Source organism: Orbicella franksi, chromosome 5 (genome assembly GCF_964199315.1).
Source record: "Orbicella franksi chromosome 5, jaOrbFran1.1, whole genome shotgun sequence".
Taxonomy (NCBI): Eukaryota; Metazoa; Cnidaria; class Anthozoa; order Scleractinia; family Merulinidae; genus Orbicella; species Orbicella franksi.
Genome location: NC_138149.1, coordinates 12,917,401 through 12,934,473, shown reverse-complemented (window position 1 = coordinate 12,934,473; position 17,073 = coordinate 12,917,401). Strand labels below are relative to the sequence as shown.

The window sequence follows — 17,073 nt, the reverse complement described above, 5'->3', positions numbered from 1 at the left end:
GTGTTCCGCAATCAACCAAGTGTTAGGTCAGCGAATACTTTTATGTCACGCAGCCGCACTGAAGTCATGTAGCCTCGCGCGTCCATTTTGTTTTTGAGAATTGCTCTGAATCTATGGCGCGGCGTTCTTTTGTCTCCCCGCTGTTTGATAACCTGTAATCCAGGATAGTAACGCTCTTCAAAGGGCTTCATAATCGTCGAACTTGCTAAACATGGTAAAAGAGATGATAGGAGGTTGCTGCGTTTGTTCGGACGAGAGAGGTTGGGATGAAAACCCACTGGTTTACTGCGATGGACATGGCTGCAACGTTGCTGTGCATCAAGGTATTAAAGCTTTGCTTTAGACGCCTTTGATTCTCCTAGCAAGGGTAAAGCTTGCTTGATAATCTGACGCTTCTATTTTCTTGATAATCAGCGTGTTACGGTATCGTGCAAGTTCCAAAGGGACCTTGGTTTTGTCGGAAATGTGAATCGCAGGAGAGAATCGCTCGAGTGGTAAGTTGAGCTTGTTGTATTAAACCGAAGACTTTGACAAATTAAACAAACGCGGTTTTGTCGCATAGTGCTGGTGACCGTGGTTTTTAGCTTATTTGTGAAATGATTGTTTACTGGGCTTCGTCTCTTCGTTTCCTCGGAAGAAGGCTGTGACAATTCAAAGCTCGCGTTTCACACGATAGCGTGACTTCGGTACGCGCGAGTTGTAGATTTCATGCTGTTTTGATGCAGTTTTTGGATAGTTTGTAGAGGATTCAATGGGACAAATATCTTATGCTTTTACACTTAGCACAGTTACTATATAGACCTGGACCAACTTGCATCAAATTTCTAGGATTCTCACGTCGTTGTTAATGCAAAATTAGTTTCAACCTCTTCTCTCCAAGAATGATTAATATCAATTTCAGTTCACAACATCAATATGCTGAGAAGAAAACTGGAGGTCTCCTTTTGAGGAGAAGTTCATTACGATGCTTGAGAGGTTGCTTAAATCCAAACAGCATTCGTCCTCTTTTGTCTCAATTGAAACAAATGTTGCTGACTGGTTTGATTTGATGAAATGCTGCTGGATTGCATTAGATCTTGCACCCTTACCTGGCAGGTTCCTAGGACCACAAGGGACTTTGCAGGTTTAAAATTCTCTGATAGTGTGTGGCACTCAAGGCAAAAAAGTGTGATTTGCCTCTGGTGTTCTTTGATTTGCTTCAATTTTGTTCTCTATTTTTCTATTATTTTTAGAAAAACTGAGTATCAAGGTTTACAGTAGATTCCCTAGATTGTATGTACATATCATAAATATGGAAAAGATTTAAAAATTTCAATTAAAGTGACAAAAGTTGTCCTTATTGAAATATTTGTCACTTCTCTTTTTGCCAGGTTTACTTGCCCCTGACCCATCCTTGGGTCTCCAAGGATTGTTAAAGTATCACTTAAAGTCAAAATTGCTTTATATGCACATGGAAAAATATGAATCACCTAACTCAAGATATCTGAATTCAAAAAAGCAAGTTTCAACTGTGCCATTTAGCTCTAAGATCTCAGTGAATTAAAGTGACATTGTCCTAATAAAAATAATAACAATTTGACTTTATAGAAATGCGAGTTGTGTCCGTACAAAGAGGGTGCCCTTAAGAGAACAGACACTGGAGGTTAGTATTTGTAAATCCAAGTTACCAGGGGTTTGATTAAGGGCCAGGCACCAAGTGATTTGACTGGCTGTGAGGATGATATTACCCCACTGGTTTTACTCTCTAGAGGTAGGTTTTCATAGTCTGTCTGTGAATACCAGTCGCCATGCTGCTGAAAATGTTTACTTAATGAAACCACTGGATTACTGTACAGTATGTTTTCAGTAGTTACATCTACACAAGGGGATGTTATTGTCTTGGTGTTGACAGTATGGGAAGCTTATGTGCTGGTAGCATTGAGTATTCTGAACAGGTTTGAGCGCTGACAAGACTCATTGTGATGTGTTTTTAGACAAGGCACTTTACTCTCATTGGCACTCAATAGTATAAAAAAGCACCAGAAAACTGTTAGGACACATTACTCGGGACTAACACAAGATGGAAGTTGCACTCCATCCTGGACAAATGGCAATATTCCTATTTGCATCATGCTATGGAAATATATTTACACTCGGCAAAACTAGACTTCCAAGTGGAATGGCAGATAATGCAAATAGTTTCCTGTTGGTGTGAAATGCATGAGTGCAGTAGAGTTTTTTTGTTTTTGTTTTTGTTTTTGTTTTTGTTTTTGTTTTTGTTTTTGTTTTTGTTTTTGTTTTTTTTTTTGTTTTCAGATATTTATAAGGATTGGCAGTTGTAACATACAGTGTATTTCATATTTTATTGTAGGACTCTTTTATATCTGAAGGTCTGGAAGGTTGGGGAATACTGTCCTATTTTTCCCACTGGGGTTTTTGGTTTTTGTGTCAGATAGTCATACAAATTTATACTTTAGTGCTATCTCATTTTGTTGTGTACCTTGTTCTGTAACTAGTAAATATTGCATTTGAGACAGAGCTACATGGTGTACAGATGTAGGTAACCCTACGCAGATGACATTTAACACTCAGGCTCGCAGGTGTAGCTGTATGCTTATCCCTGTGTATGATATGAATATCAATAGGAACCTGGATAAGCCATTCACGTGGACCCAATGTCAGTCAGTCAGACAAAACCAAACCTATTCATTATGTACATGTACACTGTATGTGTTTTATGTAGAAAACAATCAACATGGAAAGCTAGAAGATGCCAAAAATGTTCTGTCTACTATACAATTTTTCAGACCTGGAGATATAGCTGGATATAAGTGTGGAAAATAATGATGTGAAATGTCTGGAAGAGTCTGCAGACTTTTCCAAGTGTCAGTTTTTCCTGTGTCGGTCCTGTTATTGATGATGAATTTCGTCATAACATGACGAGTGGATCCGCAGACTCCTTTGACAGTGTTATGACAAAATTCAGTGTTTTACAATTAACAATTATTCGCCGAAGGTGAGGTGAATATTGTCGAACAATCCCTGAGATGAAGTCGAGGGGATTATTTGACAATATTCACTGAGCCTAAGGTGAATAATTGTTTTAGTATAATTTCAGAGCTGAACAATAGAGAATACCGACTAAAACATAAAAACAGGGACCCAATCATTCGTTTGGATACACATATGTAGCCGTATAGTTTTAATAAGAAGCTTACATGGAAGCTTACATCGATTGTGAATCAGTGTACTCATTGAGTTTGGCAGTAAAACAAACAAGCAACATACTACGAAAAATAAATTCATCCCATACCTTTGTTTTATTGCTATTGACTTCATCCACAGTTGTCAACATTGTCTCAAAATGAGTAGCTTTAGTTTGGAGAAAACAGATTTCAGTCAATCGATCTGACCTGTGGCAATCAGCGTAACCACTGCATTTACGATTCTTAACTGCCTTGAACATAAGTTCTTGAAAGGATCTTTGGTCCAAGGATGACAGCACTTATTTTGAAAATTCTCCATCCTTTCAAATATCCTGGACTTATAGTGATGTCTACAGTCTTCCGAATAGATGAAAAATTCATTCACCAACAAGCAAGTAAACATTGCGGACAGTTACTGTCCGCAATGTTTACTTGCCGAGATGGCAAAGGTGGCAAGCTTAGTAGCCAGGCCTCGAAAATGATATACAAACCGCCTAGCGTAGTTTATATAGCGTCATATAAGGGATCGCTGAACCAATTAGATTGCTGAAACTCTTTGTTCAGCTCTGAAATTACATTAATAACAAATTGTCAAATTGCCCGCTCTCCCTCATCGCATCAACATGGTGTAAATGATAAACTCATGTGTCTGTCCGCTTAAATTGACAATGAAAATTAGCCAATGAGTGCACAAGAATTTCTGCAGTTATTGTAAAATTCATAATTGAAATAAAGTTGGTCTAGGCTGGTTAAATTTCCTGTTCCCGTCAACATGGCGTAAATTATAAATTCATGTGTCTGTCCGCTTAAATTGACGATGAAAATTAGCCATTGGGCGCACGAGAATTTCTGCAGTTATTGTAAAATTCATAATTGAAATGAAGTTGGTCTAGGCTGGTTAAATTTCCTGTTCTGGCAGGTTACAACTGTCTCACGTTTTCCTATTTAAATCTGTACTTTTGATTTTGAGTAAATTCTAATGACGGCTTTCTGTAACACGATGTCCTTATATGTAGCTTCTTTAATGCCATTTAAGACAAACAGTAGCTCTAACCATACATCAGGCTATGCATAATTTGTCACATCACAATTGACAAAACTGAGGGAGAAATGAGAAATGGAAAAATGGAAGCAAATGTCTCAACACAATTTTTTTGTTTTATTATCATTATTGTTCACTATATCGTGAGTACAAGAACAAAATATGCTAAATTTTTTCGTGTTCTTTTTTTGTAGGCTGGGCTCATGTTGTCTGTGCACTGTACATTCCTGAAGTGCGATTTGGAAATGTCACATCCATGGAGCCGATTATCTTGGCATCTGTGCCACATGATCGCTTCTGCAAGGTAATGATGTTAAATACATAATGTGTGATCTTGTCAACTAGTAAGTTCGGTAAATACTGTAAGTAGTATTGTACATAATGTGGCTGCTTTATGTAATTGGAAGGTTGGCATTGTCATTAATTAATAACAAATAAAACGTAATTAAAAGGTACTTATATTTAATAAGAAAGCCATACCTCGAGCTAAGAAAGGTTACATTTTAGAAACAAATCTCTTTGGAAAAAGCTAGCTTTGCTCTGATAAATTTTGCTTGTTGGCCTAGTGGTTTAATAGTGGGCAGGACTCTGGATTGAACAGTCTGGGTTTGAGCCCTAATTGTGTTCTTGGGCAAGACACTGCTGTCGCAGTGCCTCTCTCCACCCAGGCTCTAGTTGTTCAAAGGGTGGATAATGCTATTCACCAGATAACACACTATCTAGTGGAAAGCATAGTTTGTTTTGTCAAAACTTATCCACCATTTAGTGACTTCTCCAGTAGATAGTGTTATCCAGCCATTGAACGACTGGGCCCAGGTGTAAAAATGGATGACCCCTGTGAATGTAATTGTGTTGTGTGTGTGTGTGTTTATAGCATCCAATCCAGAAGGGACTAGAAATACTCCTAATCATGTAATGATTCAGAACTTAAGTAGGATATTAGCTCTGGTGGTACTGTTTCATCCACTCAACAAGACATAATGCAGACACTACCTACCTGCCCACCTACCTCACCACTCTAAGCTACGACCAATTTGATCACAGCCTGGAGCGCTGAGGTAGGTTGGTAGCAGTACAGAAGGCTGACTGCTCAACAAGAAGGTTTTTTTGTGGTATAATCATCGAGTATGTAAAAGTATTGTTACTTGGATTTTATACATTATGTATTATGCATTAGGAACATTTGTAATAGTGTCCTCTATAGAGTTTACTCTTTAGCCACCATTTCTTCATTCTAGATGAGTTACTTTTTCAATGGATGTTTACTTGTTATCAAAAGCAAGTTCTCTAAGGTTGCTAACCAGGCATTTGATTGGATGCGAGAGAATCTGAGCTGTTATCATGTATGGATGTTTTTAGTCCATCCATTCACTGACATTTCAAGTTTGAGTTTTCCTAGAATATTCTTGGCTACAAACAATGCAAACGTGACATTCAGAATACCTTGAAGCTGAGTTGTCAGAGATTCTTAGAGGAGATAGCTGATTTTGCCATCCATTTCAAATGAATAATTTTGACAAATCTGTTGTTTAAAGAAGTTATGAAATTTTTAGAGAAACTCCTGTTGTTTATTCAACAATCTCAAACTCATTAGTTATTCGTTGAATGTTAAAATTAAGGAAGTCATGACAGTGTTTGGATATCTGATCTTAATTTGCAGAGATTTTTATGATTTTTATTTCTCTGTTTTCTCCTTAGTTTAAAGTGCACCTAACCCCCAAATTTTTTTTCCGCTAAAACAAATCTAGACTTTATTTGAAGCATTTGGGCGAAGAAATTTTTGAATTTGGTTGAATCTTCGATTTTCTATGCCCTTTCAAAGTCGCGATTAAGTGTTTCACGACCGCGTTTTAGGGAGTCTGGGGCGTCGGTACCTGATGACGTCTATTCAGGAACCAAACACAATAGCGCCTCAGTCAACTCTCTATATTTGCTCGAGAAAATGGAACGCAAAACTAATCGTTCCGATGTATTTTGGGACTAAAACGTCCAAGTTTTGTCTCAGAATCATTTCTTTTTCGTCACTGGAGTCAGAGTTAAGTTTCGATTCGGAAGGCTCCGAAATAAACTTCGATCGAGCACGTTCGACAACTGTGAACTCACTGCTTAGAGCTTTTAGAGCAATTTACAATATTTCAAGCGACGATGGGGAAGACGTCTTTGCGGACGAGCTGCCTGTATATTAGGAATGGAAAGCTAGATACGAAGTGGAGAAGCAGGCAAACGAAAAGCAGGAAAGAAAACTCAAGGACTGCTTTGGATGGTAATTTCGTCAACTAAACATAAGATTCCCACGCGTGTTTATAGCCCGTTTACATTTGTCCTTACCGAGAATGTATTTTGTCAAGGTTCTGTTAAATCCAGTTTGTGTTTTACTTTCAGTTGAATGCTTCATGTTTATAAGAGCGACGTACGTGTTGCAGTTTTCGAGACTTGATGAACTGCAAAACATTGGCTTCGATCGATTGAAAATCGTATTGTTTGGACCTGTATTTTTGAAGCTGTGGGAAGCAAGGCGGAAGGAAACATTTCATACAATTACCGATTTCACATTGTCACACGTTTTAAGTCGTAACTCCAAATAACCAATGTAAATTGTTCTCAAAGTTTGCAGTGAAATTCGTCGGATAAGCGAAAAGGATGTGTTCCCTAAGCGGTCCGCAGATAATGTTACGCGGTCATATTTTCGACGCTATTGCACAGAATCTTTGTCGCACTGCTGATTTCCAAACCTTTGAAAAACTCTGTGAGTCTAACAATTTTGTTATCATGTAATTCTAGAGGATTAATCTTCGACTTTCATCTAAATCGAAAGAGAAATAAGTGTTGGTTAGCGGCGTACAGTTGCGATCTATTTACATATCAGTATAACGCTTCTTGATCATGACCGGATCACACAACTTTGCCGGTTATGTTATAAATACTGCGGGATTGGAAGATATAGGTTGTAGGTAGTATTTCTACAAATTGCTGGTTAGCTTTAAGCAGAACATTTATGAAAATAGCGTTCGAAAGTCTGCGGAACAAATTCTAGTGACAGTTCTTCAATGGTTCTCACAGATTCAGTTCGCTTGTTTCGGTTCGACAAAATCAACCATCGTTTACGTCTTTATTGCACCATTAGCCGATCATCGTCAGTAAATTGTACAGTATATCTTTCTTTAAATCTGGAATATTGCTGCAACAGCCGATAGCACCTCTGGAAGGCGTTTCTGCGCACTTTTCGAATGTGTATTGCACCATCCTGAAGGAAATGAGAGGAAATGAGATATCCAACCTTCCTGGGTAGACGTCACAAGAGCCGCTGGACCCATTCTCCTCAAACTCGGTCGTGAAACAAAATGGCGGTGTTTTGGAGCTATTTTCGAGATTTCGTCGTGGCACAGAAAATCGAGGATTTAACGGAATTCAAAAATTTTTTCGCAGAACTATTTCAAATAATAAGTAGATTCGTTCTAGCGAAAAAAAATTTTTGGGGTTAGGTGCACTTTAAGTTTCAGTTGAGAAGATATATACCTGTATCAAACACTCAAGACAGTGTTTGACCACATTTCCAAACACCTTAAAGATCATCAAAAATACTCTGCTGCACGTCATATTTTCAACTCTCTTCTCAGTGTTTGTAAATGTGGTCAAACACAGTCTTTCGTATTTGATATATGTATAACTGCTGAAATTTTCAATGGATTGCTTTGCCTTCATTTCTTTCCAGACTTGCTACATCTGTGAAGAAAGGGGAAGGGAGAGTAAGACAGCACATGGTGCATGTATGAACTGTAACAAAACAGGATGCAGGCATGCTTTTCATGTCACTTGGTGAGTGATTCTCTTCATTTAAGGTATAACAATGCAGGGTTTGTTTTTCACCGAGAGTTGGGGTGAATGCTTATAAAGTTTGGACAGTTTTATTTTCGGACACTTCTATGTCTGAAATAAAAATTGTCCAAAATTTTAAACTGCAAGTGGTAGTTGAACTGCTTTTTATTATAAATTGCCTAACTATTTGAGAAACCTTGGGTGAGATATTGAAGTTGCCAAAGATGAATTGATCACAGGATGTGAAATTAAAAATTAGAAGAAATTTAGGAAAGCTCTAGATAAATATTATAAATAATAATAAAGATAATAATAACAATAACAATAATAATAATAATAATGATAATAATAATAATTAATTAATATATTAAACATATTTAACTAGGATAAACCCGTCAGCAAATGCTGTTAAAAACTGACAAAACTTTAACATATGTTTAACATTTCTCTGTGTTCTTGTTATGATTATTATTAATGTGGTATGTTGCACAAAATTCTTGAGAAACCTTGGTTGTGAAAATCAAAGTTGCCAATGAAAAATTCACACTAAATTCATATAGGTCACAAAATAGGGGGGAGCAGTGAAAACTGATTTGGCAAGCCACAGTGAAAAGACAATTGAAGTGAAAGTGTTACTCACTATTTTACACAGTGATAACTGTACTAGGAAAATACATTAATTTTTTAATCAACTGGGCAACATCAAGTGCTGTCTGATTTTTAGGGAATGGTTTTATAAAGTGCCTGCTTGCCCCAGTGGAATCAGTACAAAATAAAATTGTTTTGTTTCTCCAAATGGACAATCGAACCACCAATCCAGTTTCTTCTAATGGTACCGTGTAATATGCTAGATTTGGCTTTTGTGTTTCAGTGCCCAGAGCTCTGGATTACTGTGTGAGGAAAATGACGGTCAGTCAGGACCCACTGTCAAGTATGTGGGCTACTGTCAGTTTCACTGGAACAAAAAGGTACTTCAAGTTTTTAATTTCTTTTAAGATCCTTGTTTGTTTGTTTGTTTTTGCATCATGACTTTTACTGTGCCTTTCAATAACATGCAAACTCCGAAGTTCAAAACCTACATGTAACTCAGAATTTTGTTGTTGACGTTAGAATTCCTTTCATATGTTCCGACTACATGTATTACAGTAAAAATATTTTTGTTTTTGTATCAACCACATGTATTTCAGTAATCACAAACTATACTTTTTTTAAAGCAGAGTCATAGCCTTTTTGTAGCCATACGGCTACACGAGAGCTGCCGTAATAACTGATGCGCAAATTTCGCGGGAGATATCAATGGATTTACACAAAAAATGCTGAATTTACTACTAAACATCAAATCTGTTATTTGGCCCGAGGCGTTTATTCTGGACCGGAGACATGAGTTGTCTACTAATATCTGATTGCTGATTGGTCTGTAAACAATGAAACTGGGTAGGCTACATCATAGCTTGCACGTGAGCCGAACAGAGAAACTCTTCCTTTAAATCAATGCTGGGGATAGCCCTTGCAATGGAAATGTCACCTCATGCTAGTCACCTCATGCTACAGAAACCAGAGATTAAGCCACTTGGCTCGCATGCAGGCTTTCTCTTACCCTACATTTTACTTTTCTATGCAGGCTAAAGGTGTTCTCTTTAACAACAAACCGGCTGAGAAATCAAGCAATAAGGTGCCAGAGAAAGAGAAAGAGAAAGAAAAAGAAAAAGAGAAAGATAACAAGGAAAAAGAGAGCAAAGAAAAGGACAACAAGGACAGTAAGGAAAAAGACAGCAAGGAAAAAGCCAAGCCTGACAAAGAAAAAGAAAAGAAAACAACACCTAAACCAAGGCTTTCTGTTGGAGCTACTGCAGTGTCCACTGAACAATCGCCAAAGTCTGACAGTAGTTCATCAACCTCATCAAACCAGCCTGGCACTCCTAAACAGAGAGGCAGGAAGCCTTCTGTTGTGAAGACGCCCACTGAGTCTCCAAGTAGTACAAAGACGACACCAGAGAGCCAAAAACCACCTAGCATTCCTGGGAATAGTCCTGGGCGGTCACCGCTGCCTATTTTAGTACCGTTACCAGCTGCTGTGCCTGCTGCTCAGAGCAGCACATCTCTTTCGTCGACACCCACTAAGGACACAGCTTCAGTACCTGCGAGTGTTCTCGTGCCAGAGATGCTGCCAAAGAGTGTTGCATCTCAGTTACAGGAAATGCCGCAACCTTCCACGAGTGTCCTTCTACCCGAGATTGCAAAACAGATGGATGTCGATGTGCCTGCAGCGACGACTGTGCCCAAGCAAACGCCAAAACAGACCGCGACAGGTAACACCTCTAAGAAACGGGCTGCACCCAAAGCAAGTGATGAACCCAAGAGAAAAGTTGGCAGGCCACCCATCAAGAAGAAGCCAGACACTCCATTGGGCGTCCGTATGAACAATGCTCATGCTGCGTCATCTAATACAGTAACGTCGCCGTTAAATACAGCCTTCCCATCAACTTTTCCCCAAGTCAGCCAGGGGACATCAACATCCATGCCAACATTTGCAACCTTCTCCAATCAGAACATGTTTACAGGCAACAGTCAAGGGTCTAGCGTGCCCCAGAATGGACCAAGGACTCCAAGCCCCAATGCCTACATGATCCCCCAACCACGGAACAGAGGACTCTTGGAAAATGGGCATGTGCATCGGCCGAACAATACCAGTCAGGCTCCTCTGTAAGTGCTTATTTTACATTTTGATTTGGCTCGGACGTTGTTTCCCCGTCAAACTAAAGTATACAACCTTGTGAAATATAGCCATTCGTAAGATGACACCGGATGATCAATGGGACGTATTGAGACCAGCAGCTCAAATTTGGTCTTCAGAACTTCTTAAACTGTTCGCTTGCAAACGCGTGCCATTCATGGTTTGATATCTCTTGCAGTTTAAGGTGTTAACATAGAATTTGTAAAAAGATAACACTTCGGCCGGAAAGTGGAGCTTGGAGTAGCTGTTACATTTATTCTGTGTCTAAGCGCTCAGTATCAAAAATTGCTCGAAATTTAAAGTGGGAGTGTGGCAGGAAAAAAAAAGCGTTTCCTTGAAGGCGATAAAAAGAACCAACAAAACTCTGAAGGCTTCAAAACATGACTTCAAGACATATTTTGGTATTATTTGAAGCAATTTTATCGAAACAGTGTTCAACTGTCGGTTCATTTACTTTTGTGATGGTAAAAGTGGCAATTTAATGTATTTTTGCGGGTCATACAGTTCAGCGCCTGTAGTACCACTCTTTCCGCAGTGAAGCATGCTTCGTTTCAGATGAAACTAAAACTGTTGTAGCCCAGTGCAAAGGCAACAATAGTCTACTCTGCTAACTAGCTGCATGAGAACCTGGAAACAAGACAAAAAACACAACACTTGGTGTATTTTAACAATGGATTCTTGCATCCTTGTTATTGCAGGCAACTTCCGACCAGCCTGGAAGAGCTGCTTGAATACCAATGGGAGCAAGGAGCCCAGTTTTTAATGCAGCAAGCATCGCAGTATGACGGTACAGTATGAATTCTCCATTCCAATTACCATACATTTGTCACACGTGTTGGTAGTGACTGTATAGTTGTACATCAAGAGAATATCCGTTATTTGATGATTGTCTATTTTTTCTCACTATCTGTCTGCTTTACAATGCACAGATTCAGGTTTTGGTCATTTGGTTAATGAAGGGTGCAACAATCTTAAACAATGTGTACTCCTTGTTCTCTTTGTAGTGGCATGTGCTAAACTTTCTCTAACAGTAAGGCCTAGTTAACATAACAACATAAACGATATAACGGCATAATGACGTAACAACATAATCGCTTATGTCGGTAATGTGGACATCGACATTAAGACCTTAGGAAAAGATTAGTGGTTTTTTTCCTTATGTCGTTATGTTCATGCTGTTATGTTTTTATTACGTGATTATGTCATGATGTTCACACTGCAAACATAACCACATTACGTCCCTCGTATGTCGGTATGTGTATTAATGTCGTTATGCCGCTAGTGTGAACTATAGGCTTTAGGAAGCAGGGTGGCTTATGGTTAAAGGGCTTAAAGCGCTGGACTCTAGTTCGTGTGAACCGGGTTCGAGCGCTTGTCAGGTTTGGTATGTCTTCTCAGACAATGCACTTCAACTGTGACATATTTCCTTCTCCACGTGGGATCTAACGGCATGAATGGGTACTAGTAGATAAGCAGTTGCCCATGGCCTCTATTTTCTTTCCCCCAAAGGATTGCGCGTTCAAGAATGGGCGAAATTGTGAACAGCCTCTGAGCAAAATTTGGGAACGACCTTATACGATCAGAAATGTTGAGGGGTAACTTAACTTCGAATGCACTAACATTGGGGGTGAACTATTTGACTCTTTAGGGGGGAGGGGGGAGGGCTGTTTGATTTAAAAATTTATATTCTGCAAGCATACTTGCATACAATGTGTTAACGCAAGTAACTGTCAACTTTATTGTCAATTTTCAACCGTGAATTTGTGCGGTCTTGAATCCTTATGCGATATAAGGCGAGATTGCTGACATCATTTTGTCAGCGAACGGGACTGGGCGCGATGCCCAACGAGTTTGCCAAGCAGAAAGGTCTCTGATGAGTCCCTTGGCCGGGACGAAACGAGCTGCATAAGACTAGCCACGAACAATGTATTATCACAAGTAACTGTCAACTTTATTGCCAAGCATACTTGTACCAAAACAAAAGGCATTTATATGCACCACACCCCACAGGAAGATTCAAATGGTCCACCCCTTAGGCCAAGGGGGGCTGGGGGAAAGTAGTAGTCGCTCTATGCTTGGGAAACCAGAGTTGAGAAATGGCAGCTTGGGAATTGTGTTGAACATTTTTTATGTCTTCTCCGTTGTAGTTGCTTCACTAATGTCCAGCTTGCATCAACTAAAAGCCGACAATTCGCGCCTGGAGGAACGTCTGGCTACCCTGACAACCAGGAAAAACCAGTTACTACAGGTGAATGCTCGACTGGCCACTCCCATGTCCTGTACGAGTACCAGTTCTACAGCCACACCGGTCTCCACCAAGCAATCGACTTTGAATACCCCCGGCGGTGTAACGGCCTCCTCGCAAGGCTCCTTATCGACCGAGACCAAAACTACGGTGAGCGGTGGTGGCCCACGAGGGTCCGTAAGTGCCGGTTCAGATGGGGCGCCAAAAATAGATGTCTCCCCGAGCACATCAGAGGGGAAGGTCATGCTGAGCTCTAGCGTTAAACCAGCGAGTAGCGTCGCTGGTGAGCGAAGAATTCCAAACGGGGATGCCAAGAGCGGCAAGGCTAAGGAACTGCAAAACAAACGACCGGAGACGAATTTAAATACTGTGTTTTCGTCGTCTTCTGCGTTTCAGAAGCAGCCTATGAAAGTTAACAGCTTGCTTGTGCAGTCGCCGAAGACAACCTTACCTCAACAGACGCTTACAGCTCAACTTGACAAAGACAAACAACAGAAGCAAACGCCTGTGAACGCTTTAACCCAAGTTATAGTACCGGCTCAGCCCGCCTCCAAAACAACACAACAACAACCACAACTGCAGCAACAACAACCATTACAGGCGCGCTTTCAACATCAGCATAAGATTATCCTCCCTCAACCTTCACCCACAACCCAGGGGTTTTCATCGCCTTCCTTCTCACCGCAGCCGCAGCAAACAGCCAGCCAGCAGCATGTACTCTTACAACTCATTCAACAGCAAGATGATAGTCATCGCTTAGTGGGTCAGAATTCCGCCTTCAGCCATGACAAAGCACAGTTAGGTTCGCAGCCAGTGCAGACCCAAAAGCTGTTGCCTAGCTCGGTCCCTAACCAACCGTTTTCGGCGCATTCCCTGTCTCTATCGTACCCGGGTGCGTTTTTGACCTTCAGTGATCCAATGGGCTTGAGTGGGCCCCGGGTGGACATGATGAAGGCCACGCATTTAGCACCACTTCAAATGGTCTCGCTGGAAAACAGTCAGACGGGTCCCAAGGAACGTTCTCAGGTACGTGTCAGTGATGCATCCTTCCGGATCGGAATCAATATCAACAACTCTTTTTTTTTTTTTCTTTTTTATTTATTTAACAAACAGACAGCTAGCGAATCCTCTCCATCCTGCGAAACCAGTTATTAGGGACCTTAAGATACGAGGACGGGAAGGCCAGGACGGCAACGGCAGTGGACGCGGGAAATTTTCGCGGGTCCCGTAGTGTCGCCAAAAACAAAATGCTTAAGATGTGCATTTTCGCAAAGGACGGCGACGTCAATAATTCGAACCTCGTACAAGCTATTCACAGAAGCAATGACATCCATTAGACTGTAAAAGAGATGGTAGAAATCTTATCCTATTAGACTTAAACGATAGTGAACAGCGATGCTGAATTTCTTTTTCTGTATAAGCGAAGTAAACATCTGTCAATATTTTAATAGAGAAACCATAATTTCCGTATGAAAAATTAAACGAACAATCTGATCGACCTGCTTCAGATGGCTTTTCAGTTACCACTAGAGCGTTTGGGAATTCTGTCGCCGAAGAATCCTGACTTTTGGTGAACGTTTCAATTTCCATCTGTAATTGTAACAGGCATCATAAAAATCAAACAAACGTTGCTTCAAGTTCCGGGTAGCATAAAAAAACTAAACATCAGTTTGAAAATGTGTATTTTATTTGCTCGATAGATGCTCCATGGCATTCATTCTTACAACATTTTATCGACTGTACTTACACTGATGTATTCTCAATGCATACAGTTTGTATTGAGCTTGCACACTCGTGATGGCGTCTGAACAGTGACTGCAGAAACACAAACGAACAGACAAGAAATATTTTTATTCACATTTTCGTATCTCAACGTAGTGTTGTACACTACAATCACGAAAACTGTGAACCTTATAAACATTCCTATCAATATAACTGAAAATAAAGTCGATTGGAACAGTTATCGAGGCAAAACAAGAGCAAAATACTCACGTTTTCGATACGACGGTTGGTCGGGCGAAACGACGTTCTCGACGAGATGAGGACGGCAGAGAGATGAGTCGAGAGTTCTCGTGCGCATGCCCGGTTGAGTCAATTTACTTCCGGTAGCCGTCCTAGCTCGTCCCGTCCTGGTATCTTAAGGTGCCTATTAGTTTGATTTGCAAGTGAAACACATGAATGGTTTTGCACCATGACTCGTTTTGACACGAGGCGAAAGACAACTGCAAATAGTCTCGATCTAGGCGGCACACATTTGGATTTAAGGGAAAAAGAAAAAAATAACCTCAATTTGTCAGGGCACACACACACACACAGTGCTTCACTTAACTGATGACAGGTGATTACTGGAATAAAAGGACAAAATACTTGAGCACTTTTTATTTGATGAAGAATTCTGGTTTGAATTTCCGGAAATTTCCAGTGACAAATGGAAAGAACATTTCGGAAGAGGACAGCCTTGCGTGGTACACCGAAATTTTTCGGACATTTCTTACCGAGAATTTTCGTTCCCCCTGACTGTCCTGAATTTTTGGTTGAATGGTCCGCCTTTCGGAAACTCGCTGGTTTTTCTGGAAAATTTCCCAGGAAATGTTTATTTAAATGGAAAGCGTTCCTTGGGGTTAGAGGGAGGTTGAAGAGGAGAAACTTGCGTTGGGTAAGCGTGAAAGACTTCTATTACAGTTAGCTAAGCGCTGGTGCTAATAAACCGCCTTTATTTCTTGTTTTCTTTTGTTTTCTTTCCAGTATTTCGACATGGACAAAGGTTCCAGTTCCTCGGATAAGACATCAAGGAGCGGATGACAATCCTACGACCCTTCTTGTGTAATGAGAAACCTCAACACCCGGCCGAACCAATGACTGTGCAGTCCAAACGCGACGAGAATCAAAGACAACGCTGTAAAATACTCAACCCAGTCTAACGCCTGATTCGACGCCACTAATTCACAAGTCAGACTCACACACTCGGCAAAATCTGTGAATTTCTCATCCACGTCATCATTCATGAACTTACATAACAGGGGCTAGGAGACACATTATTTGAGACTGTTGTCAGAGAGGCGCAAGGGATTACAGATGGTGAACATTATACCAGAATGAACCAAATTGCTGACAGAGCCTACTATATGACACAGCCTACAATCTTGTTCCCAGAGCCCTCTCTCTACCTCGAGAAACCCAAAGTACGAGGTTGCACAGTCTAGTAGAGTACGAAAGCTCATCGCGCGAGATCATTCACGCGTGTCGCGTGAACCTCGCACGCAACTCGCAATCCCCGTCGTGCTTACTTTATAGCGATGCTCAGTCACGTGATTGAAGTGACTTTGGAGCCCGTTTGTGAAGAAGACAGCCTGTCCCATTTTCGTTACCTCAAAGGTGTCACAGTAACGTTTATTCTAGCTAAGGATTGCCCATTTTACAATATGTTTTTATCCTAGTTATCCAGCCGCGATGTTTGCTAGTCGTTTTGTACAAAGTTTTTACTTGGCTGTAGAATTTCCGCTGTGTCAGCTTCCCGTTTAAAAACCGTTTTTAGCCTCCCTCGTGTTTTCCGTGATTTTTATTTATTACAGCACTCTTTTAGCTCACTCCACCACTCATCACCCTCTTGTAAGCGAAGAAATTGTTTGAATAGTGTCCCAAGATGAAATTATCACCAGGGAAAGAGAATTCAGATGGGACAATTTTAGTTTTTAGCGGGGGAGGACTGAGTCACCGTCAGCTACATTAAATGCTCTTGGCTGCAGGGCTGACAGAGGTATAACGACGTCCATTTAGAACTGTTAATAGCAATACGCGTTTTCTCTCATTTACTCTCGATTATTTAATGATAATTATGCTTAAATTGACAATGTTTGGAAAAACGCAAAGTACTATGGGTCAGCGGTCAAGGTTTGATTCGTTGGTAGCTTGTTATATCGCAGGAACGACGCTGGCTAGCTGAGAGTTGTAAAATGATACGAGATGTATTTAGTTCTTCATGAAGTTAGCGATAAATTTTGAACTTTGTTGGTGCTTTTGTTTGTATCAGAGAATCCCTTGTTACCAGGCC

The 17,073-nt window shown here is 40.4% G+C and overlaps 1 protein-coding gene across 1 annotated transcript; it reads left to right on the top strand.

The window, feature by feature from the left end:
• Positions 1-71: 71 nt before the first annotated feature.
• On the top strand, positions 72-17,025 carry LOC145486266 (uncharacterized). The gene is made up of 10 exons (XM_081464899.1): positions 72-323; positions 415-494; positions 1,588-1,642; positions 4,422-4,531; positions 7,940-8,043; positions 8,915-9,011; positions 9,665-10,746; positions 11,476-11,564; positions 12,925-14,048; positions 15,768-17,025. The coding sequence occupies exons 1-10, from the start codon at positions 212-214 to the stop codon at positions 15,822-15,824; spliced, it is 2,910 nt and encodes a 969-aa protein (XP_081321025.1). The 5' UTR covers positions 72-211; the 3' UTR covers positions 15,825-17,025.
• Positions 17,026-17,073: the final 48 nt, after the last annotated feature.